General features: G+C 35.6%; 1 protein-coding gene across 1 annotated transcript in view; it reads left to right on the top strand.

Moving 5' to 3' along the window:
• The window catches only part of LOC142349629 (E3 ubiquitin-protein ligase rnf213-alpha-like), a 119548-nt gene that overhangs the window by 45366 nt on the left and 47264 nt on the right, over positions 1–26918 (top strand). Inside the window, exons 3-5 of the mRNA XM_075401329.1 lie at positions 1391–3250; positions 15448–15623; positions 20615–20740. Coding sequence (XP_075257444.1) covers positions 1391–3250; positions 15448–15623; positions 20615–20740 — 2162 coding nt within the window. The remainder of the gene's footprint in view (positions 1–1390; positions 3251–15447; positions 15624–20614; positions 20741–26918) is intronic.

Genomic DNA, 26918 nt, shown 5'->3' with positions numbered 1-26918 from the left:
TTCACGTTTTTTTTCTCGTTTTGTCACTTTTTGAAAGTTCATTTATGGCCTTATTGGCGTCAAAATAAGGCACAATTGATCACATAAAAATCTTTAGAGGCATGCATTATGGTTTTAACGGCTTCGACAGGCCTTTCTCGAAGAATTTAATTGAATTTTATACATTTGTCTTTAACTGTCGTTTCTACTTTGTCTTTTTAGTCGTATGAAGTTTCTTGAATAATGAAAGGTCTCATTGGCTCTTTATGAAGGAATAAATAAGCCAATATTCTGATTTGAGTATATAGCTGATGGCTATCATGACTTTGAAAACAATTGTTTTAAAAAAAAATTTTAATTTTTGTTCTTTTATTTCTATTTGTTAAGTAGTTTCGTTTATTAAAGGTCACATATGCTATTATTGTTTACGGCTTCGGCAGCGTTTTCTTACAAGCTTTAAATGAATTTTTGTTTGTTGTCTCTATTTGTTGTTCTTTTTGTAACCGCATAAAAAATTGAATGAATACAAGTCTTGATGCCCTCTTATAGAAGCGTATTTGATCATTAACAAGTTGAATGTTTTCAATTGCTCTCTAATGGTTTCATTACCTTGAAACTAATTGTTTTCAAAAACTTAAGCCAATTTTTTTTCAACTTTGCTGTTTTTTTTTTGTTCGTTTTTGTCTTTTTGTTACCGAGCCCTTTTATAGAGTGGTCCCATATCTTTTCTAGTGAAGTACAAATTGTTTTGTATAGTTTCAGTTTTATCTGACTCTATTTTGACCTTACTAATTAGTTTTTAATTTAAAAAAATTGACATAAACTTTTGGATGTTATTAATGTTTGTTTTTATTGTTGTTTGATTTTTCTGTTCGTCTTGACTTGCTTTCCTAATAATGGCTGACCTCATCAATCTTATGCGGAATTTTTTTTTACTCCACTGAGTTATTTGCGTTGGAGGCAATCTTTTTGTTCATACACATTTTTTTGAAAAATACTTGAGTTTTTTGGGTTTTCTATCTGTTCCTCATTTGGTAGACGTTTATGCCAAAAATGCGGATGAGCGTGGTCGGAACTTTATGTGCGAACGCACATTACCGGGCCTCCTTGTTTTGATTATAAAATATGAAAAAGTATATACCCTTCAACTCTTAGGGCATTCAGTTGATAATGTGTCTCTATAATTTGTGAGTGAAATTTGAAGTTTTTATTACAGACAATAGAGGTCATTACATACGTTCCCTCCTCTATTTTGATAAAATTAACAAGTATGTTAAATGTCCAAAAGAACTTTATCAAATGCACTTCAAATAAAAAATACTATTCATCCGATGGCTCTTTTGACATTTAGGAGTGTTTAAATGGTTCTCTGTGTTATTTTTGAAAATCTGAAGGTTATTTTTCATTATAGACATGCAGGAGTTCAACAAAGCCTCCGAGTTGCTCAACGTGTCAATTGGGGAGAGTGAGCTGGAAATGGACAGAATAACTTCGCTTCACGATGCCGTGATGGGCTACTCTTCACTTTTGTACGATATTCCCCCATCTGCCGCCAGGAACGACGTCATTTCAGCCGTGAAGAAGCTTTTCGAGAAAGTAAGGAACGATTCCCAGCTGCCAATGAAGTTTTCGGAGAGTGCCAAACTGTGCCTCCAATTTCAACAGCTTATTTACAATCAAGGCTCTGTGGAGATGAAGTCGATTGAAAAAGCAGCCGAGATAAATGAGTCTGGAGTTTATTACATTCAGAACTTACGCCCACAAATTGAAAACATTGGAGCAATTGTAGATATTGAAGATGTTGTCAAACTTGAGTACGCATCAGATAAGTTTCGTTTTTCCGCAAATAAAGCAAATGGATCAAAGATTTCCATGCGGTTACTTGAGCTTCGCGATTTGCTGAGCAATCTTGTGCTCATTTCGAAGCGGAGTGATGAAGGAAACACGGAGAAGGTGCAAAATTTCATCACTATTTTCCAAAATGTTGAGCGCCTGGCAAGTTGTTATGTTCGGTTACATAATACAGGGTGTACTCTGTTTACGTCACTCTTCATTGCTATCAGGGTGAACAATAAACCAAGTAAATCAGGCTTGCCAACTTGTGAAGTTGATTTTAGAGACAACAATACGAAGTCAATTGAGACCAGGTCCAGCGATACCAACCGGGAATTGTCAAGTCTGTGCGAGGTATTCGAAAGCATAAGCGAACAGTGGGACAGGTACCTGTTAGACATGCGATTGCAGTGTCCACTTTTGAATGAGTACAACACACAACAACTAAGTTTTCTGTGTTCCTCACTTGCCGCATTCAGAACAAAGTCGTCACGTGACCTCGACCCTATAGCTCTCTACTTTCTCAAGATACTTCATAGTGAAATCAATGCCCAAATGGCCCAGGATTTGATACAAAAGGCTTTCCAAATGGTCAAGCAAGGTGTCAAGAAATATCGGCGTCCTGGGAGTGCTGTATCAGTGCACGCTTCGTCTAGCAAAAGCATAAGTGGCAATACAGACTGGATTGACGAGTTGCTTCGCGAAATAGACGACGATCACAAAGACGGAAGACGAGGTTTCGACTCATATTTTTCCTCATTACAACCAAACGAGCGCACCCACGCAAAACTATTTACTAAAGAAATTCAGGCCACTTTTGACGAGTTTCTGTCGGAGAGCAAAAACCAATCTTTGCAAAACTTTCTAAATTTAGCACAGCTAAATGTCATATTGGAGCAAGTTGAAAGTTGCGCTGGAATTTCTGGTTCCAGCGAGAAAGAGTCCCAAGTTTTCTCTCAGACATTTTGCGTTGGCAAACCAAACCTAGTCCTGTGTAATAATCGCGACCAGATATTGCTGAATGTGCTGAACTTGTATCGATATGTTTGTGGCGATAAACTGCCAGAACATCGTCAAGTCCTCGTTTGCATTGAATCCACAACTCCTGAGGAGGTTGAAGTATTTGTTCTTCGAAGCTTGCTGGATCCCAAAGAGCGTCTCTATGCTGTAGCGTTTGGAGATGAGTTGAGCATCGAAGCAACAAACTTGATTGAAAAACGCATCTGTCTATTTGACCCCAGACTCAGCTCAAAGTTGGTTTTCTTCAACTGCAACTCCTCAAGCCAGTGCTCGGTTGTTTTGGAGAAGTTCACTGCCAAACTCTATACTGCACCTGAGCACCAGTTGCGAGAGTTTGTTTGTCGCAACTTAAGAGCCAAAACTGAAATAGGAAACAATTTCAGCTCTCGCATTGTCCTGTCAAATCATCCATCTGCCGGTGAGAATTATTACATTTTTCAAGAAAGATTTGTATAGTGTGTCATTGGAATATTAGTCGCAACCAACGACGTAGTTAATAGCAAAAACTGATGATCTTAGGGAAAGTAGGGCAAATGACAAAAAAGTGTTTACTCCCCGAACTCAGAGACCCCGTGGTCATATATCAGAATTACTTTTAAAAACTTGATTAATACGAAATAACGACGAAAAACGAAATACAACCAATACGTACAAGTAAATTGGCGTCCGTATTATTTATAATATAGACGCTAAATTATTTGTGAGACAAACCGCAAACTGCAGGAATACTGTTTAGCAACGATCCAAATCGTTGGCAAATCCATATCGTTGAGTCGGAACATTTCACCAATCCGGTAAATTATGACACTACACAAGCCAAACGCTAAAAAGTCACAAAAACTGAAAAAAAATCGTGTCCCCCACCCGTTTCAGAATCAGTAATACCCGAATCCCCCCGTTGAGTTCCCAAAGGGACACATTTTTCGGCAAACTTTGAAAATTTTTTACATTTTTCGTGCGAATGGTTTGTGTTTGGAAGTTAGTTGAGAAATAGCAGTGCGGTTTTGTTGTTTATCATGCTGTCAATAGCCCAGGTGAGCCTCAGAAAAAGTGAAAAAATCAAAATTTTGGAGTATTAAAATTGCGTGTAGCGTATTTTGCGGCGGGTTGAATATCTCAAAAGCAAAATCAGCTATGAGCGCAAGTGCACCCCACAGTAAAGCGGTTCAGGCAACTGATTGGAGAAGTGTAATGATATATCAAAATAATTCAATTATGAAAATATTGATTCCTTTCGGAACCAATTTTTGCATCCAGAGTTCAGATGGTTGATATGTGTTATTTCCCAAGCAAGATGTGTGGTTCCAGCTTGTAGTGTCTTAGGTTTAAGCTCAAATTTCATACATCTTCCGGATGGAGGACCAGAGTGAGGGGTAATTGAAGATAGTCGAACTACAATCTTCAATTACCCCTAACCCAGCCTTAACACATTCGCAGAGAGGTGGCAAAGTCTAACAGAAGACCACCAAGGGTTATTATGTTTTCAGTTGAGTAAACGTTTTGAGTAGAATGAGGACAATTTAGTTTCGGACATGTTTTCTGACTCATGAGCACAGTTCAATTTCTACTGAAACAGAGTCTGACTCAGTCGAAAAAACATTCATTTCAAAATATGGCTCCGTCTGAAGCTGTAGGTAGTATAAAAAATGTGATTAGTTTATCAAACAAGATGATAGCTTTTCAAAACAATTTTTGAGAATTATATTGTTCCATGACAAAAGATTTCACCTAATAACAGTTGTACAGAGCCGTTGGAAAAACAAATATAGCTTACACTCCGCAGAATGTGTTCAAGTTGCCATGGAGGAGTTCTTCCGCGTTGAAATTATTCGACTAACATTTGAAATAGTTCAGAGTCTTTGTGGAGCAGACAGTTTTTATTGGTCAGAATTGTTTGGAAATTACACAAACTGCGGCGGGTAGGAGATAACGTTGTTACTACGATTTCAAAACAATTTGCGCGGAACTAGGTGTAGAGAGTATGATTGCTCTAGTAGAAAGTATTAACAAGAAACTTACTTCTGAAAATTTTCCGAGACTTCATTTAACAATTTATCAAAAGCACGCGGCCGGTGGCAGTACTATTGTTATTATTACGTTTGCTGGAACGAAATTCAGCGATTGCAACAGTTAATCAGAGACTGTATGCAATGACGTTAACCAAGCTTGTTCTAACAACAAATGAACTGAACATTTTTAGAGAAATATATTCATAATTACAAAACAAACATTCTGAAAACTCTGAATGACGCAAATGCGTTATAGCAGTGTGTTCCTGATTCAACGAATCAACGGATTTTGATTCTGACATTGCTATGAAACCACGACCTTATGGAGGCTTTTTTGATATAGCTACTTCATCAAAGGATCATTTTTGAAAGATTCGATTATATTGAGACTGCAGGCTAATCTACTTGATGTTGCCGGATACATTCAAGAGTAATAAAAACAAGGACTATGCTACGCTTACATGATATCATGTGACATTAGCAGCCATGTGACATTAGCAGGACATATTACGGTAATTAATTTTTTGGTGCACAAAATTATTCAGACCTATCACTTTTCATTCGTAAGCATTTTTTCTGAGCGAACAGTTTTTATTGACTCTGAAACTTCTTGTTATTCAAAACAACATTTATTGTGAAGGAATTGGCAATTTGTTAGGAAGAAAATACGTATTGCATATTATTTTTCTCTCCCAATCTATTCAATTCATTGTCTCCAGCTGAGCAGCGAGCATTTAATTGGCTCACAAAAAATCTTCATGGTACTGATTGGGATCATGGCTTCTACGCGGATATTTATCTAACTCAAAGTTTACAAAGTTTACAAAGATGTGCGCTATGTCAAAAGAAAGGAAAAGTCTGAGTTATTGGCAAATCTGCTCGACTCTAAAGTCAGTAACTTGCACCTCAGTGGCGGTCCAAAGTTTGATGCGAGGGGCAACAACTCAACGATTCTTAACAATTGCGAAAACCATTTTCCAAGCAGAATAGCTGGCAATTGCCTGAATCTGTGTGCTAGCCGAAACACAAATTTTTTCTTTAATTGGTTGAAAGAACAGGCTAGCAATGAACAGGCAAACCTGTTTCAACTTTTTAAGAGGGCATCAGATTACGAGTCAAAATCCTTCGAAGTTAAGAGCAATGATACCCCCATATTTATTGACCTCAATTTGGATAATAACATCGGCTCAGGTTCTTAATTCAGCAAAAAAATACGGGAAACTCCGTTCCAAAAAACAGACATTGCAGCGGGAAATTGTATTTTCTCAAGAAGAGTTAGTACATTTCGCAACATTTATGCCCATTTTTGATCAATTTATATTCTTCCATCAGACTAGAGGTAGTCCTCACTGGAGCACAGTCAATAAGTTGCAACAGACAACAACAACAACAACAACAACAACAACAACAACAACAACAACAACAACAACACAACAACGGACTACGACTATTAGTGCTACCAACAGTACAATCAGCAACAATCAATTCAAAAGCAACAGCAGCACCATCAGCAACAACAACAACAACAGGAGCAGCAGCAATAACAGCCACAACAATTGCAAACAGAATTACCGTTCAGAAAAACTCAACCACCCAATTTATTAATGGTTCCAAAACTAATTGTTCAAAGAATCACGGAATCATGTAGCTCCTCTTTATCATCGGCTTTAATCCCCTTTCTTTCAACGGAAAAAAATCAAGGCATTATTCATTACAAAAATACGAACCCGAAAAATGAATTGAGAACTTCTTTTGTTCGTTATCAAATATTTTTGGAAGTAAATTTTTGTAAACTATTATAAACTTTAAAAAAATTGAAATGCATCAAGACAATACTATTGACGGAATTGACAGTTCACCTTGTTAAAGATTTTGTGTTCGACCGTATTGAGCGCGAAAGAATTGAGGGAAGTTCTATAATAATTATAATCTAACCTGTCAGGGGTTGTGTTCTTTGTTCAAATGTTTGTCATCTTCTTGCTGGTGACACTGTATTTACAAACTCGCTTTCTCTTCCTCTACATCTGAAAAAAATCTCTATGGTTATTTATTCTGTCAAGTCTAGTCAATTACCTTTTACCCAGGTTATGGACAAAATTATTTCAACAAAAGAAAGGGTTCTCATCGCTGATGTGGGAATTGCTGGGTCTAGAAAACCAAAATTTTCAGCCACGCTTCGCAGAAATTTTGTTTTGCTATAAAGACATACCCATATTCCCCTTATGAAGAAAAAATTGCAGATTCAGATCATACTTTTTTTTTTAAAAAAACTTTGACTTTCTCTTAGACTGAGATGATTATCTGCTTATGTTTGATAACTCATATAAAGAAATTTACAGCAAGAAAGCGTTTGTTAACCTGGCAACTGCTGGTAGACAAAAAGACATAGATACCATTAATGTATTATACAATCTGACCTGAGTACCAATAACATCATTTTGCTCAAGTCCCCTCATGATGTTCAACCAGTTGTTTACTTAGGGAGACGATTGAACTTTGCAAAATTTCTTCGTCACTGTTATTAGTAGTCCGCAAAAGTTACTTTCTAACAGATCGGATTCCCAAAACATCGGAAAGTTTATCAGCACAAAAGAAGGTTTGGGACACAGTTAACCTCGACGTGGAAAGCGAACCTGAGCGGCCCACAGATGAATCTATTGAAACTACGCCAAATAAAAACAGAGCTCAGGACAGTACGGAAAAATACATTATGGTCTTTTCTCGCAGGTCATAATCTAGACAGGGTACAGAAAATACGTAGGAAATTATTGTAATTATTGTAGGATGTGACAAAATAATATGGATGAAATCATCGGAAGTTTTGTTTTGGCATCGCTTGGTGACGCTAGCTTGAAGGCAACAACATTTCCGTACAGCCTTCGACAACCAACAGAGAAAATAGATAAAAACTTGACTCCCTATGAGAACAGTTTGATTGCTATTGACATTGAAGAGCAGATGATAAATAATAAATACGCAAAAGCTGTAGTCAGACAAGAACTCAAAAGAACTCAATTGTGTGGTCAAAAAGCGAACAATCTTCAATATCTATACGATGTCAAACAATGAAAAGATAACTTAAAAATGAGCCCCAATTTAAGATCCAGGACAACGATTGAGAAGAGGATAAATTCAACGACGCCATCGACTACGTCTTCAGCTCAACAACCACCAGAGGAATTAAGCAGTGGCTGACGTTCAAATAAAACGCCGAGTGTTGCAGCACCTGAGGAAAGATTGAAAAAATTATACAGAAAGAGTCCGGCAGCCTACAGAAGTCTAAGTTTATACCAAATACAAACCTTATTGTGATTAAAAAGATCCTTGGACTAAAGGTTAAACTATACAATCTAATTCTGATATGGTCCCCGGACCTTGCACACGTTGACAATCTCGCAAGGTACAAGGGGGATGTAAGTTATTTAATGGTTGCTGTCGATTGCTTATTTTGTTCATTACGTGTACAACCAATGGAGTCAAAGTTTGCTACAACAGGTGAGAAAAATTGATAAAGGAGAAGTGACCAAAAACGTCAGGTTTGATTGAGGGACAGAATTCAGGGGCTCGTTCAAAAATTTATGTAAGAAAGGGGAATAGAAGTCCACTCAACTTACTGCTAAAAAGTTTGTTTTTCGGAGCTAAAGTTCTGATCACTGGAAAGCAGAAACTATAGATACTTTGAAGACAAATGGACATACTCTTAGTAGAACGACAAAATTTTCTGAACAAAATTAATGGTCGTACTATCAGAGTTAACAAAAAAAAATTTCAAAAGCAGATATAAATTTTCGAAAAGGGTATAAGCAATTATTTACAGTCGAGGTGTTTAAAATAATAGTCACTCCCACTAAAAACCCACCCATTTACAGTTTATAAGACAAAAAAGGCTGAACCAATTCTTCGAAAACTGAGATGAACAAGGTTTTTGTGTAGATTTAACAACACAATGAAACAATAGGCTAGCTATCATAGTAACTTGACAATCAGTCAAAAAGATTTCGGAGAAGGTAAGATCACAGTTAATCCTATTTCGTCCACTTCTCTAACTGGTTTCACAGCCGACACGTTTGCAACATTTAAAAATTTATCTATCCAAGAAACCATTCTGTGGAAACAGTGTGATTTCATTGATAGTAAATCTTCTACTGCTAAAAGAGCAAGTGTTTTGAGCGGGGCCTGTGGAAATGTCGTTGAATTGACTCAACATCTCAATAATCAGTTGAAGCAAGGAAATGAAAGCATAAGTTAACAAAGTAGCTCGTTATGTTAACATAACTTTCACAAAGAAGAAAGAATAGCATTCCTCAAGCCGTCAGCTCCCAGTCTGATCGGTTTGAAAGGATATCAAGAAGGAGGACTTGGTTGCAATATTGGCTAAACATTATCTGCAATTGATAAATAATCAAAATCACGACTCAGATCAACCTTTCGGCACCTCGGCTGGAGCTGATCTCACGTTTGTTTACCTCAAAATTATTGATTACCAACACGTGGGATAGTCAAGGGGTCTTTTGTAGAGTATCATTGACACAAAAAGGGGATTGAAAAAGTGTATTATTGGCATTGTTGAGCTCAGCACAACAGAATAGCCCTTCCGTTTTTAAAAGTTTGGATTACAAAACGCATTTGAAAAAAAAAACAATAAAGTGTTGTGCAGTTTGCAGGGACCGGAAGAGTTATTCTTACTCTAAGCTTCTAAAGATTCTGCTTATCATTTTTGTAGGGAGGATTACAGCGCCCTACAAACATTATCGCCTTGTTATTCGGTACACCATAGACAAAGAGGAAGTAGTTTCCGTGCTCCTGCTGGAATTGGGAGGGCAGCCCAACCCATTACCAGAAAATTTGTGTTATCTAATGCTAAACGTATTGGACAGGAGTTATTACTTAAGGCTGCACAGAGTTAACTGAGGTGACTGGCAAGCGCAAAACTTCCAAACAAGGGATCAAGAGCAGCATCAGTAAAACTGTACGGCAACACATTGGAGGTTCAATGGAATCTACGGTGCAAGAAAGTGAAGATCAGTTCAAAGGAAGGCCAAAAGATTACATGGGAGTAGAAAAAAGCATGGTTTTCACAAGTAAGTAATCGAAAAAACAACTCCACATCAAAAGTCCAGTCGTCAAACACTTTGCGGAAACACCAAGTCACGTTGCTGTCGCTTTGATTTTTCTCAAATGCTAACCAATTACCCTCCGAAGCAACACACTAAATTTTAGATCTTTTCGAGAAACCACCACTTCTGGTTACCTTCAAGAATGCTTTTACACAAAAAACGGGTGCATGCTACTCACCCGAGGGTCCAGTCAGATAGTTTGAGGTATAGGGTGATCGGAGCAATATATCGGCCTTCAAAAGGCCTTTTGGAAATCAAATGAAAAATTATCCACGCAAATAATGCTGAATTAAGAGGTGTAGCTGAAGCAGCCAATAGATACCCCTTATTTTGTAAACAACACCCTTCACTCCCGCTTATGAGTACAAGCCAAAAGTTACCTTAGAAAAACGACAATTAAATATGATGGTAATGATCAGGGAGCACTTAGAAAACAGCTGATGAAGATACTTGCTGTGTATGGTTTCACAAAGGTTCTACCCCGAACCTTTCTGGCAACTAAAGGTGGCGCCAAGAGGATGTATGTCCAAAGGAACCGGTACATGGGATGATAATAGAAGTGACCACTAATCAAGCTTGCCTAGGTAAAAGCGGGACAAATTCCTTTCTTTACCGAGACTAAATTATCCTAAGTCACTATATACTGTAACGGTTTACCTATAGTAGGCACTCCCATTTGGACAACAAAAAGTAAGCAAGTTTTACTATAAGAAATTGAAGCATTGAAAAATGACATGATAAGTATACTATAAGCAAGTTAATTATAAAATAAAAATCGAAGCTTTGGGTTTTCCACAGAGATGACAGGGCTCATGACATGGTATTTCTTTTGAAGATTATGATAATCATTTCATTATGACATTTGATATTACATCTACTCAAGATCTTCTCACGATTTCCTTCATCCAGAACTAACCAACTATTCAATATCAGTTGACCTCAAATTCTCCCGAGCACTGACCGACAGCGTAGAAATTCTTCTTTTAAGTATTTAGTTTTTGCTGGCTGTAACGAAGCCTACTCTAGATTGATATTTCTGTTATTGAAAACAATAGAGAAACTTGCTTGGATCAAAAAATAGAAAATTATTCTTGTTGCCCATTTACAATTAAAGTATGCGTGACCTTTTCTAAAATTCATTTAATATAAAGCAGGAGCTTTGCATAACTATAGCCAATTTACGTGGCTACAATTAGAATTTCCTGCTGTGTTTTTGCTTTGAGTTATTTACAAAATTTCGACGGTTTTAACCTGGAATTGTTTTGTATTCTGAGCTACACAAATTGTTCAACGGCAAATCTTAACTATTGATTATTGGGATTAATTCAGTATCAAGTAGCAACTGCAATCTACAGTACAGCGGATAATACGGCGCACAAAAGTTAACAGCGAAAACGTGATGTCCGGATTGATTCGAAACCACCGCACCAAACATGGCAAATGAGTATATACAACAAACTTTGTTGAACAAAGTCAGCCGATGGAGCTCAAGGCATTTTGCAGACTCTAGCAGTGCTATGCCTTATCTATGGAGCAGTCCAAATGCACCTTTTAACAATTCCACAGAATAAACTGCAGTCCTTTATCGTTATTTATTTGGATCGCACAAAACAATAGAGCTATGCTCAAAGAACAAACGTCTTCCTCAATCGTCTGAAAAAAAGAATACGGATAGAGGGTCTGTTGCGTTTGCGAAACCTTACGTGGCTGATAGAAACTGAGATCTCGGAAACCCTTACTATCATTTTGTGTAGCAGCCATCGTTTGTGCCAAAATTTGCCGCAATTTTTTTTAAAAAGTCGCTGTGGTCAGCTAAATGACCCGGGCAGCTAATCTCGTTGCATGGCGACTGCAACTCAGTCAAAACGATATTTATAAAGTATCATAGCTAAACTTTTACTCAGTGTAGCTGCCGTTGCAACATCTTGTTACTCCAGAGATAGTCAATTGTTTCTAATTGACTGGTTAAATAGCAGAAAGTCATGAGTGCGCGAAGGTGATCCGTCAGATAAAAACTCCTAGGTAAATTAGGGGAACTGTTAATGAAGCGCAAATATTGTGCACACAATTCAAAATCTCGGTCTTCAAAGAAAAAGGAAAGGATGAGAAAGGTATTTAAAATACAAAAAGAATCCCTTCAGATGTTGACTGGTTAGCCGATTAGGAAAAAGATATTACACTGTATCCAATTAATGAAAGTGCACTTAGAATAGTTTTTACTATCTGTCTTTTTCAGGAAACACTTTTAATCGGTATTGCTTCTTTTGTTCAATCAGAATTGTGGTTATGGACTGCTCTTGCTCTTGAAATTCCCGGGTCGAGAAAAAATTATGTAAGAAATGCGCTGAAATGCGCTGATTTTACAAAAAAAATTCAGGGCCAAAACCTTACATACAAATGTGCTGAAATGTGCTGAAATGCGCTGAAACTTTACAAGAAACGCGCTGAAAACCACTGAGTTTTCAAAAGTTAGCCATGACTGAAATCGAACCCTGCTCTACGGTGCCGTAGCCTTTACTCAATCCACTGCGCCAATGCTTCTTGAAACTCTTCCTACTTATATTGATTTTATATCAATAGACAGTTTAGGAAGGAAAGCGCTGAAATTATGTAAGCATTGCGCTGAAAACTCAGAGCATTTACTACATATTTTCAGCGCTTTTCAGCGCATTTTTAAAGAAAAAGTTCATCGTTATATAGGGAAAATTAAATGGTTCGAAATTGAGGAATCAGTGTCAAAAAGCACTCAAATCCACTAAATAACAAAGTCAATAATTCCTACAAAGTTTCAGCGCACTTCAGCGCAAAATTATATAAGATTTTTGCGCTGAAAATTTTGAAAAATCAGCGCGTTTCAGCTCATTTCAGCGCATTTCAGCGCATTCAACTCATTTCTTACATAATTTTAGCACATTCAGCGCACTTCTTACAAAATAATGTGCTGAAAAGGCGCTGACATCTCGACCCGGGATGGACTGTATCTCCCTCAGATTGATAGGTGATATATTGTCGCTTGTAGAATGTTGAAAAAAGTTAATTCTGCAAATCAGGATTATTAGATACGTTTTGTGATCATCACGGATCACTTGATGGCCACGGAGAATTAGTTTTTTGTATGAGTGTAAAATACTGCAAATTTTGGTTGAGTGTAAGTCTTTTGGCTATTTGTCAGAGAGGTTAGGAGAAATAATAAAGTGTACTTCTGTTCCCGCTGACAAAACAACAGATGTCTCCAAGCAGGCTGTAGGACTTTTTGTTTTCAGTCTGTCAGCGTTTTAAACTTTGGTCCCAGAAAGTCAGCGGACAAAGATAAATTGATTTTTGCGTGATATGCTAGACTTTGATAACAAAATTAAAACAGCTTTAATTAAGTTTTTCTGCTTTCTTCATTTGCGAAGAACAATTTTATTTAAATTTTGTCAAACAATGAGTCAGAGCGACAATGTTTTGTATTTTACAATCCAAAGAAATTGGATTGTATGAGTGCTCACTTTTTTGTAAGATGATGTCCCACCTTTTTTCATGACTTTCAGATTTTGAAAGGGGATAAACAGTTAAAACTCGGTGGGAATTAAATTGCAATAGATGACCTCTGCTGGTTTAACAACCTTTTAGGTGCTTAAATGCAAAGTGAAAAGGTCAGTTCTCGTTGTTTTTGGGCCCGAAATGCAGCAAATGTTCCTTGTTATTGTGAATTTTCCCTATTTTTTGTAATTTTTGTTATTTCAGAGGTCGGACATAGTTTTTATGCCCTTTATGATATGCGAAAATCTTTTACGCTATTTTTTTTGTTTATTTTTGTTGTTTATGTCTTCTTTAACAGCAAAATCAAAGCATTTTTCGCCAATTTTTTGAAATTTTGTTGAATGTTTTCTTAATTTTTTCAGTTGTTTTCATTTTTATGCGGTAGCAAAAGTTTTCTATGGCTTGAAAATGGGTTATTGGAATGTTTTTAACAACATAGAAAAGATTTTAACGATGTGAATATCATTAATATTTGCAACTTTCCATTACTTTTTGCTAGTTTACGTTTTTCAAAACTTTATTTTTTTTTTTGGTTTTATATACTTCTAGCGCCAATGAAACACGTTTTGGGCTCAAATTTTGTTTCAATGGATAACTTTTAACCATCCGGAAAAGATATAGACATACCAAATTTTAGCACCTTTTAATTAATTTTTGCTACTTTTTTAAAACCTTTTTGTTTGGTTCAAAGTTTTTTTTCTTCCAATTTTCTATATTGTATTGGTTCGCAGAACATTTTTACAGGTTTAAACTATGGAAATCAAAAGGGGTTAGCATTACAGAAGCTACTTTGAAAGTATATACAGCACCTTGAAAGATTTTTGGCACCTTTTCTAGCTTTGAATAATTTTGTGTTTGGATCAGTTTGTTCCCTCTGTTCGGCTCGTATGTAACCCAAATTTAGCCTGCAGCTTTGTGATTCTAGAGTTTTTGGCAAAAATTGCCAGTTTTGACGAAAGTTGATTTCAAATTCTAATATTTTTTAATTTTGGACTCTAACTTTTTCAATAAAAACAGGCCATTAATCAGTACCCTATCTTTCTTCTGGGTTATTGAATTATTTTTTGAAACACAATAATACTTATAACACTAAAAGAATTTTTTGAAAACTTGCTTTTCCAAAAAAAAAATTTGCTGTTGGCTTTTGTTTCTGCTTGCCGTTTGTGCAAAGGAAGATTTGTGTCAAATGTCAAATTGTATTTTCGTTTTTTTTTTATTTTTCGAACAAGAATTATTGGTTGGCGTTACAATAATCATCAGAGTATCTACCATACGAGTTCTGTTTTGATCATTCTTCCCTTATGTAAACATTTCTGTTTGGTTTTTGTTATCCAATTCTTCTGTTTGTCTACTGAGAAGTTTCCAATATTTGGATTGTAATTCTAGACATGTCCTGCATATTTTTTATACAATGGGTAAAGAGTGCCGAAACTTTGTCTAAGCCTAATTCCGGGGAGAAATAGAAACAGAAACACTAACCAGAAAGGAGATACAGTAAGAGCAGAGAAGATTTCCTATGCAAATGAAAGCAGTATGTTTGTCCCGGTGGCACAGTTAAACATATCTGACATATCATTTGACAAAAAATGATTGGGCAAATGCGCTTCAAATTGCTCTGCGTGAAAGTTCTACGTGATGATCACTAAAACTAAAGTTTTTGTTCCTTTCGTGAAAAAATGATATTTTGGTTTTTACTTAACTTTTTGAAAAATTGCATAAAAGCCCTTGCGTTACTAATTAGAAGATAATTTCTTTTCCAAATTGAATATTCAGTTGAAGCTTAGTTACTCTTGTCCAGAAAAGACCTGGTGCAGTGTATCTTTTGCGGTAATTTTCATACCTATCAGCATCTTGATAAAGTACGCTATCCTGCCAAAACTATTTTTTTGGTTAAAAAAATAAATGTACCTTATTGGAGTTGCGTTTATGCTTATCACTTACTTACAGTTGTGATCATATTCCAGGTAAATCTCATTACGTAGAAAAAATGAAGCAAAATGTCGTCGTAAACCAAGAGCAGAAGTTTCCTACGTTGACTCTGAACGAGAATTGCGTCAATTTCCCAAATGTGATTGATGCACTGTGGAAGCAGCGCAAGAACAACAATTTGGTTGCTCTTCACGTTGACATTTCACCAAATGTGAGTTGAATGTCTTAGTTGTGCTTGAAAACTAAAAGATTAAACTGATCAAAGCTTTGAATAATGGTTATGCGAATTATGCCCGCCTCAAAAATGAGAATAAAAGAAGGCATCATATGATTCCGTAGAAGAGAAAGTTTAGTGTTCGAACAATATTGAAAATTCAATGGCAATAGAATATACCTCTAACGTTTAATTGCTCTCACACGAAGTTTGTAGCAATTATATTAGTCATGTCGGTCTTTTTAATGCGATTTTTCGCTTGACCGATTTTTCGTCTGACCCATTTGACTTTTCGTCCTCAAAAAACGGGGAAGCAGGTAGCGCCCAGCAGGCGTTAAGTGCTCTTAGAGCCTTTCAGCTCACTAGTCTCCAAGTATGCGATTCACAGAAACCGTTTTGTAGACTTATACTTATGGTGTGATGGGCGGTTCTTAGAGGTTGACTCCCACCACACAAGACACTTCCCCCACATCAGCCCCCTCTCACTTCACCCCCAATCCCCACCCCTGCTCATCGTCCAGGTTGTAAGGGCCTAATGCAGCCAACCCTTCCCCCCCCCCCCCACACCCCACCGTTACCCCCATGTTGTCCCACACCCAACAGCGCTCCCAACCCCACCGGTGCAACCCGCTGCGCTCACCTCACGCCGCTTCATTTAAGCTAAAGATACCCTCATTGAACCCTGTTTAGCTACTGACGAAGCCAACCACTCGCCGGTATTTTGAGAGCAGTTCGCTCGACGTTACTCGGTTATTATGTTTAAATTATTTACTTTTTTAATAGTATTTAAAGTATTTGAGAAAGAGCAAGCAGCTTGAAAGCAGTCGTGCGTTGTTTTAACCATTGCTAAATTAGTTTATTTGATTCGGTCTCAACTTTCTGTATGAAAAATGGGGGCAAAAGACTTAAAAAATTAAATGAATTTGCTTAAAATCTCAATTTCCAATCTAAAAGCAATTATTTCCCATTTAAGGAAGGATTTGTCTAACAATTATGAAAAAATCGTCGTTTTGATAAATCAAGTTGCTGAATTGGAAAAAAGGGTTCTCGAATGCGAAAAAATTTTCACACAAATATTGCATTATTTCGACCAGTATGCCCCTGCAAATTATCAATGTCCACTTGCAGAACAAGTTTGCTCTTCTTTGGGAAATATCTAAATTGTCCGACCAATGCGAGCAACTTCACAGCATGCCATGCTCTTGGACAATGGATAGCTAATATCCCGCTAACTCCCATATCGGCCTGCAGTTAAACCATGTTGTTGAATTCCAACCACAAAAACAATGTAGCATCAAAGTGTTTTTAAAAGAAAAAATGGTGATTGTTTCAGCTCATTTGCAGTAAATTCTCTGAAGAGAGTTGATTGTACTATAAAAATTGCAATTGAGAGGCATCTGCCAACGAATCGTGAAGTTTCATATACTCCTGGTGGTCGAAAAGTTCTCAAGCACCATCGATACTCACGTGAGACAGCATCTTTGGTAGCAAATTTGGAAAAACTCTCGATATCAACAAAAGATGAGGAACCGTTTGTTTGCTCTATAGCGACGACAGAGATTTTGATTGCTGCCAAACCCAATTCAATTTTTACTTAAAAATGATTTTAATGGTTAACAAAAACACAGAACATTCGTAAAAATAATTTATTTTTTCATAATTAAGATGGGCTGCAATCGCAATCTCCACTGAATGTTCCAAACTCGACTTCTTTTGCTTTAATTAATTGCTCTTGAACGCAGTTCATAGCAATTATTGTAGACGTGTGTGTCATTTTTATGCAAAATTTTCGCTTGAAAATTTTGCACTTTTCTTCTAGAACATTCCTTGACTTTTTCACGTTTTCGTTCATCATTTTTGAGTGATCTCTAGTGCTCCGAAGTAAAGCTTGTTGATAATATAAAATCAGTTCCAGCAAAGCAAAATTAAGTGACTCATTGAGCAGTGGTTAGTGCATGTGACCATGGATCGGGAGGCCAGTGGTTGAAATCCAGGTGGTGTCAAGTATTTTTGCACCCATAAGGAAAAATTGATCTAGACTAAAGATAATGATGAATTAAATTTCCTCGCCTGTCGTTCAAGAGCAATTCTGCCGACATTTCTCGGTTTATGTTTATTATTTTTTAATGTATGACAGCGTAAACACTCTTAACAGACACTTTCTTAATTGTAGATAGGTTTTTTGTTGCTTAATGTGAGGCCACCTAAAAAAAACCACGACAAGTTGATGTATGTGGCTCAGAGACCATACCACAGTTGAAGGGTGCAAAACGAGCGGATACTGTCCAGCACAAACTTTGAGCAGACAACATATAAAAAGTGAATTGTTGTTTATGTGGAGAAAGACTGCAGCTGAGAAATTACAGAAACTGAAGAAAAAATTGTTCTTTTTTGTTTGCTTTAGTTCAGAAGGCGGAAAACAGTTCCAACGTTTTCTGGGTATGCCGCACTCCAAATACAAAACTGTCAAAACTTTAAAAAGAATTTGAAAAACTAATTGAAGTAACGATCAACTTGTGGATATCAGGTTGTCAGCGGAATTTTGAATCTTGACACACTAACCGAAACAGCCAAGGTAGTCAGACATCAGGAACTCATCAAATGATCGGGAATATACCAGTGCTGTTTTAGTTCAGAAATAGTGAGACCAACTTCCTTGGTACGTAATTTGGCACGTAATGGCTACAAATAATTTGAATATTCCAACTTTAATTAGGGATATAACCGATCATTATCCAATTAAATTAGAGCTTCCTTGTGCAAAATTAACAGAACCAAGGGTATATGATAACTGGATCTGACACCTGAAAAAGTTGGATGATTATACTGCTGCAACAAAAAAATCTTTTAAAAACATAATCGATTCGAAGTTGCCATAAAGTGATCTCAATAGTAACACCCTATATCTGTTCAAAATTGTAATGCATTACCTGGATTAGGTAGTGCCATTGGAGCATTCTGGATCACAAAAACAGTATTACAGAAAGTTAAAACGGTGAAAAAAGCTTTTCAAATTTGACACAGTTTTAGCAGCGCAGGCTAAAGAATCCAACCCAACTAAATCGAGAAGACAATGAAGAAGAAAAAAAATGAAGCAACATTGAAAATACGCAAGCCCACGGAAAAAGTTGAGCAGAAACTCTTCAAATTCCCTATTTTTATACGAGTTTTCCTCTGATGATATTGAGGGAAAATGTTTAGGAAAATTTTTGAAGAACTGGTATACAAAGAATTTTTAATTGTATTAAAAACCTGTCATTCTCAAAATAAATAAGTTTTTTGTCCAATTTGAATTGTAATCACGACATCAAAAAAACGACAGTACAGATTTGGACACTAATGGAGAACAAAAATTCTGGTTACTTTTGCTTGCTTAATTTAAGAAACCATTTCGACACAGTAGATCCTCACAGACACCCCAAACACTTAAAAATGTAGGCTTTGTGGTAAAACAAACAGTCTAATGAAAAATACCTCAGTGACAGAAAACCATATATATCCTCTGGGATAACTCGAGATCTGCATAAAAGTCAATAATTTATTGAGTACCGCATGGGTCAGAACTGGGGCCACGTTTGTTCCTGTTGTACATCATTAATCTGCCAAATGCGCAACTGATTTTTAAATTGTTCCGATGATACTAGTCAGTTTTGCTCCTGCAAAAACATGGAGAAGTCTTAGAGAAATGTTTTAAAGAGGTATCCAATTGGCTATCCGCGAATAGGTTAACCATGAGTGTAGAAAAAATGTAAAATTGTTTGCTTTGGTTTTAGAAGTGATACACCAAATGGCCTCGATTCTTTTGAAAAATGATTAATGGAAATTCATTCACCTTGATTCATTCAACATCTTTTCATACACCTTGATAAAAATTCTAAACTTAGACACCATTTAATCTATGTTAAAAACAAAGTTTACGGGTTTTTGTGCAATGGTTTATAAGTTACGGAAAATGAATCTAGGAAACACCCTATGATTTCCTACGAAGCATACGTCAAGTCAATAAGATTTGCTTATAGATCATATTTAGAGAATATTTCTAATATTCAAAAACAAATATTGCGGGCAGCAACCTTCATGAAGAAGATTCACAGCGTCCTTTGAATTATTCAAAGGAACAGACGACTGTAGCCATAATAACAGTTAAGCCCACTACGAAAGGGGACAAAAGCCCAAGAACAGTCTCTTACGAATAATTAATAAGCCTTTTTGGCGTTCTGCAATCAATAAGAATTCAGTCAGCGTACTTAAAACATATGTTTTTGATAACGCAGCAATTTCTGTTCCTTTTTCTCCATTAAAAAATGGGGAAAATTAAAAGTTCTCTATGTAAGATTTGCGTTGGGCTTCTTGCTTAGGCTTCTCTCAATGGCTGTCCTCGTTGGACTAGTGTTTACTGTTTTTAAAATACAGCAATTTGTACCAGTAACTAACCATCCAACTAAGTTTAATTCATTCATTCCAGGTTGAGGCCCCAGACGGAAAGTCGATATGTCCAGACCCAGATGAACGTCATCGTTCTAATTCACATAGTCTGGAAACACGGAAGAACGCATGAAAGTCTGGACATGAACGCACCAAATACTGGTGAACGCACGGAAGTCTGGACATGGGGTTTGTTCGTCTGGAACTGTGTGGACATAGATATACTCGTTCTGGGACGATCTGGACATATCCATTTTCCGTCTGGGACGTCCGTCTGGGGCATTCGTTTAAAATTACTAACTTTTTCAATGTTTAAGCAGAAGCTACACGTCCCAAAGGAAGTTACTGCATTACTTTATTCCGAATTTGGTTTCGTTAACTCTTGGGAACTTCCATGAACATGTCTTACTATGCCACCATCTTCAATCTACTTTACTTACTATACTCTAAAAAATAGCAAAAGTTCATTAATTTTGAAATAGTTAATGAGATGGGGAGTCGAAATTATTTAGACGATCGCAGATAGAAAGGTGTGTGAAATGTGTTGGTATATTCTTGCACAGATTTCTCAAGATGTGGAGATCCTCCTATTCCAGCTCTGCATTCTCAGGGGAATATCAGACTCTCGTGGAAAACACTTCACAGTTGGCCCAACCGTTTTTCTCGCAATAGAACTGCTAGAACCTCGTGTAAGCAATTGAATATTGTTTAATGAATGAATGAATGTAATGAATTGTAAGCAATATTGTTAAACAATTTTGGACAACTGATTTAATCAGTTAACTGATTAATTATTTTGTTGTCCAAAATTATTTAACAATATTTGTGGTCTCTGCTTAATTCAGCATTAGGCTTCAACGACCGGTTCTCAGCTGCCCATTTTCTTATATTCATTATTGTTCCCCACATTTCAGATTGCGCTACTCTAGACCTGGAATTATTAAAAGACCGTCCTCGACTAATTTAGGGCATAAAAATTTCTCGCCAGATTTTTAGTACGAACAGATTTTGTCTGGACTTTGAGTGATGTCCTCGATTGTGTCATGGAACAAAAAAATATGCTACGCGCAATTTTATTGATTGCTTATAACGTGGACAACATGCATGCTCCTTTTTTGCGATTTAGCTGAACCAACAAATCTGTCAAAAATCTGCATCCTTTTATTAAATGATAATTTAAAAATTCCAACTGTTGATTAAGAACCGCAAAAAGTCTTTCGCTAAATCTCCAACTGTTTTTTAAGTTGGACTGCCCTCGTGCAATGCTGTTTTGTCTTGCATAGTTGCTTCTTCTGTATGTACAAAAGCAGAAAAAGTTCTTTCTAAATTTGCTAAAAAACAAATTTATGCGAAGAGTTTTACTCGCCATACGAAAAAACCACGCTTGACCCAAGACAACTATGAAAAGACCCTGCTTAACCCAAAATACACATGAAATTGGCAGGGCATATGGAAAGAAGTAGCCTCGACTTGAACTAGGGTCCTCGACCGTGTTATTTAATTCAATATTCACCCCTCAGCTGGAATTATTAGGTCGTTTCATAAATTACAGGTCTGTGCTAGTAACAATATGTTCTCAAGGGATTTTTTGAGACATTTATGACCTGTCATTATTTTGTGCAGAGAAGTGGAGAGGCAAAAACGTGTCCTCAGAAAAACCCCATGAAATTCAAATGACTGTTAACAAGACGGTTTATGATTTCGGATTTGTCGACTGAAATTATAGGTCGAATTTTTTAGCAATTGTTGCGCAGCTAACACAATAATACTGTAAATTGGTTAAAGATCTATCCCGTTTTGACAATATAATTTTTTACACTCGAAATTAAACACTAACGTTTATATCCGTTATATGCTCCTTTGCAGACATTTTTAAATTTGCGGTATAATTTTAAACTATATAATGAGAAAAAATTAACGTTTATTCAAGAGTTGCATCAGTGGAACGTTGCAGTGAGTCAGTCGCATAGACTTTGTGAACCTAAAAATATGAAACTGTTGAATTAAAGATTTGACATTTAATTGTTTTCCTTGTATTGTTCCAACACTTTTTTCAAATTGGGAGAATATTTATGCTAGGGTTATAACAGATTGCGTTGAAATTTAAGATAAAAACAAAAAGTTTTGACTGTTGTGATTATTTCTTTACAGTTTCAAGCCTAAAACTAAACGAAATCAACTATTTGAACAAGAATTTTGAAAAGAAATCAATCAATTGGGTTTTCCTCAAATTTTTGTTACAAGAACATATTAACCGTCTCTCTGTTTAACGCTGATTTTTTGTAGGAAACAAAATTTCTTGGTATTGAACTGATTTTTTGGAAAATAGAAGACTTCAAGCAATTTAGAGATATTCAAGTAGCAAACTCATCTTTAAAAATTCAAAACTGGGAGCAGAAAAATGTGTACTTTTCTAAACATAGAGATGTTTTGCAAGAATAAATGTTCTTATATCATCAGACTAACAATTAACTAGGATTTTTTTCATGCAAAATAATTGCTTTACACTTTTTGCACTTTTGTTCTAGACCATTCTCTCGCTCTCTAGTTACTTTTTGTCAAATGGCTTCTTGATTTTTGAGTGGTCTGTTTTGCTCTCATTCCAAAATTAAATCTGATATTGATAAAAAAACCGATTATATTTGTGCTAGGAATTTCGGTATAATTGGTTGGTTAACGTCACAGACTACCAGTTGGGAAAAGTTGGGTCTCAAGCCATCCCCGATAGGTGTTTTTGCTCCTATAAACTTATATAGTCTTCAATCTCCTTTGAATTAAGATTTCTGGCCTATCGTTCGAGAGCAATCTGTTCAACGTTGGTAGTGGTTCTGGGGTGCTAATTGTAAATAATAGCCACTTGAAAAGGTTAAATTGCAGGAATTGTAACCAGCTTTGTATCAAAGATAAGTTCTTACCAAGTTGTATTTATTAAACAAACATTACATTCGAAAATAAAAAATACGAGCAGAAACGTATTATATTCTTTTTTATTTTCCATTTTTGTTTTATTTGAAAAATAGATACTTCGTTAAAGAATGATAGTCACCTAAAGTTAAATTATTTTTGATACTTCAACTGGAGGTTCTCTTTCTATATAAAACCTCAAAAGAAACAGTAAAATAACGCCATACAAACATGCATTGCACTATGAAACCCATCTATTTTGTCATCGTCTTTTGTCTTGTAACAAGTTGTGCAAAATATTTTCTGTTCAAAATCCATAATTGTGTTGTGCTCTTTAAATTTTCTGAATAATATTACCTGGGTTTCAAGTTCATTCTTCTGCATTTTTTCAGTTAGATGTGACTCAGATTAACTTCTAAAATCTATGAACACACAAGTTTTCAGCAATTTTTCGGCTGGTGTTTTCAATTGCAACAACTTGGCCCAACGTACTCATTGTAAGGCTTTCTCATTGTCTCTGTAACAGCTATTAATGAAAGATAAAGAAAAATTGAAAAGCAGATCAACCATCAGAAAATTAATTTTGAGTCACTATTCTTTGTAGTGCGCCTACTTCTTATGAACGGGTTTTGACAAGCCGCAAGTTGTTTATGGCCAGCAGCAATTAAAAATTACTCTTTTTTGGAAAACAAAACGTCAGTAATGGCCTGATAAGTTTCGAAAAATTCGTTTCCTAGTTAAGATAGTTTCGTAGTTAAAGTCGCCAGACTATAGGCCGCAATATTGCAAAAAACCGGGAGTAATGCTTTATGAGAAATAGACAGACATAAAACACTTTGACGACATTCGGAAGCGATAAAGGAGTGTTAAGGCCCTGAGAGATCTCGAACATTTTTTCGAATTAATAGTATTTAGTACTAATCAAGAGAGAAATAATCCAAAAAACTGTTTTGAGCATAAGAAGATTATTAAACAGATGATATTAAAATAAGAAACAGATTTTTTTCATTCAAAAATTCAGAAAAAGGAAATTGTCTTTGAGAATCAAATAAGAAACTCAACCTGCTTTAATGACACAAAAAGAGTACAGATTGGTTCGAAAGTTACATTGAAACTCTTGTTTCCTGGAACAGCAATTTATTTTTGGTTTAATTTTTGATATGGAATACTTTAAGAACTTTTTAGGGCTCAAACAATTTTAAACATTTGATGGGAAAATCAGCAAAAATTAAGGTTTTTGTTCGTCAAAAAAAAGTGGGTTCCTTTCCAACAATTTTACATTGTGAACAACATGTGAATTTCTATTGCTTTACAGAACAACATGTGATTTTCGGGTTTGTCTGAACAATATCCTCAAGCAGCCCTATCAGAAGACAATTTGTCAACAACTTTGTGTATTCAAAGCGTTTTTTAATATTTATGCACAGTTAAAACTAATATAAGAACCTCCATTTTAAGCACTCGTGTCTTCGCTCTTGGTGAATAGAACCTGAAAATCTCTGAAAAAATTGAATCGGCCAAAAAATCTTTGTCAAAGATGCTCATGAAATTTTTTTGTGCTAATTTTACAATTTCAATGTCTCGGACCATATCATAATCGTCTGCAAACGCCCATCAGATGTTATCAAGAGATAATAACTATTATGATGATTATCTCCTATTAGATAATAATAATAAATGAATTTACCAAAATATCAAAGAACTCTTTATTTACTTTTAACGAATGATGTACAAAGATATTTTGCTTTCGGGAGAGACTCTGCAAAAGGGCATTGCTTCTCATGACAGAGCCCTGAAACTCGAAATGTTCATCTCATGGAAAATGTTGCCTGTCACACGCCATTGAAAAACATAATAAGGATTTGCTCTCATTTTATAGTAAACAACCTTTTTTTTAATAGGTAGGTTATTTCCATGATTGTAATTATATCACAAAAGATATACAAAGACTATCTCATTTTTTTTTAATTCCATCTGATACTGTAAAGTGCACAGGCTAATCCCAGTCTTTCAAAAAATTATAAAAACTTTTTACCATTATATGTAGTGTAAATCGTTTTTATTCTTTTTTATTTTCCATTTTTGTTTTATTTGAAAAATAGATACTTCGTTAAAAAATGATAGTCACCTAAAGTTAAATTATTTTTGATACTTCAACTGGAGGCTCTCTTTCTATATAAAACCTCAAAAGAAACAGTAAAATAACGCCATACAACCATGCATTGCACCATGAAACCCATCTATTTTGTCATCGTCTTTTGTCTTGTAACAAGTTGTGCAAAATATTTTCTGTTCAAAATCCATAATTGTGTTGTGCTCTTTAAATTTTCTGAATAATATTACCTGGGTTTCAAGTTCATTCTTCTGCATTTTTTCAGTTAGATGTGACTCAGATTAACTTCTAAAATCTATGAACACACAAGTTTTCAGCATTTTTTCGGCTGGTGTTTTCAATTGCAACAACTTGGCCCAACGTACTCATTGTAAGGCTTTCTCATTGTCTCTGTAACAGCTATAAATGAAAGATAATGAAAAATTGAAAAGCAGATCAACCATCAGAAAATTAATTTTGAGTCACTATTCTTTGTTGTGCGCCTACTTCTTATGAACGGGTTTTGACAAGCCGCAAGTTGTTTATGGCCAGCAGCAATTAAAAATTACTCTTTTTTGGAAAACAAAACGTCAGTAATGGCCTGATAACTTTCGAAAAATTCGTTTCCTAGTTCGGATAGTTTCGTAGTTAAAGTCGCCAGACTATAGGCCGCAATATTGCAAAAAACCGGGAGTAATGCTTTATGAGAAATAGACAGACATAAAACACTTTGACGACATTCGGAAGCGATAAAGGAGTGTTAAGGCCCTGAGAGATCTCGAACATTTTTTCGAATTAATAGTATTTAGTACTAATCAAGAGAGAAATAATCCAAAAAACTGTTTTGAGCATAAGAAGATTATTAAACAGATGATATTAAAATAAGAAACAGATTTTTTTCATTCAAAAATTCAGAAAAAGGAAATTGTCTTTGAGAATCAAATAAGAAACTCAACCTGCTTTAATGACACAAAAAGAGTACAGATTGGTTCGAAAGTTACATTGAAACTCTTGTTTCCTGGAACAGCAATTTATTTTTGGTTTAATTTTTGATATGGAATACTTTAAGAACTTTTTAGGGCTCAAACAATTTTAAACATTTGATGGGAAAATCAGCAAAAATTAAGGTTTTTGTTCGTCAAAAAAAAGTGGGTTCCTTTCCAACAATTTTACATTGTGAACAACATGTGAATTTCTATTGCTTTACAGAACAACATGTGATTTTCGGGTTTGTCTGAACAATATCCTCAAGCAGCCCTATCAGAAGACAATTTGTCAACAACTTTGTGTATTCAAAGTGTTTTTTAATATTTATGCACAGTTAAAACTAATATAAGAACCTCCATTTTAAGCACTCGTGTCTTCGCTCTTGGTGAATAGAACCTGAAAATCTCTGAAAAAATTGAATCGGCCAAAAAATCTTTGTCAAAGATGCTCATGAAATTTTTTTGTGCTAATTTTACAATTTCACTGTCTCGGACCATATCATAATCGTCTGCAAACGCCCATCAGATGTTATCAAGAGATAATAACTATTATGATGATTATCTCCTATTAGATAATAATAATAAATGAATTTACCAAAATATCAAAGAACTCTTTATTTACTTTTAACGAATGATGTACAAAGATATTTTGCTTTCGGGAGAGACTCTGCAAAAGGGCATTGCTTCTCATGACAGAGCCCTGAAACTCGAAATGTTCATCTCATGGAAAATGTTGCCTGTCACACGCCATTGAAAAACATAATAAGGATTTGCTCTCATTTTATAGTAAACAACCTTTTTTTTAATAGGTAGGTTATTTCCATGATTGTAATTATATCACAAAAGATATACAAAGACTATCTCAATTTTTTTTTGAATTCCATC

This window comes from Convolutriloba macropyga, chromosome 11 (assembly GCF_964194025.1).
Source record: "Convolutriloba macropyga chromosome 11, txConMacr16.3, whole genome shotgun sequence".
Classification (NCBI taxonomy): domain Eukaryota; kingdom Metazoa; phylum Xenacoelomorpha; order Acoela; family Convolutidae; genus Convolutriloba; species Convolutriloba macropyga.
Note: the sequence above shows the minus strand (reverse complement) of the source record. Positions and strands in the feature narration are given on the sequence as shown.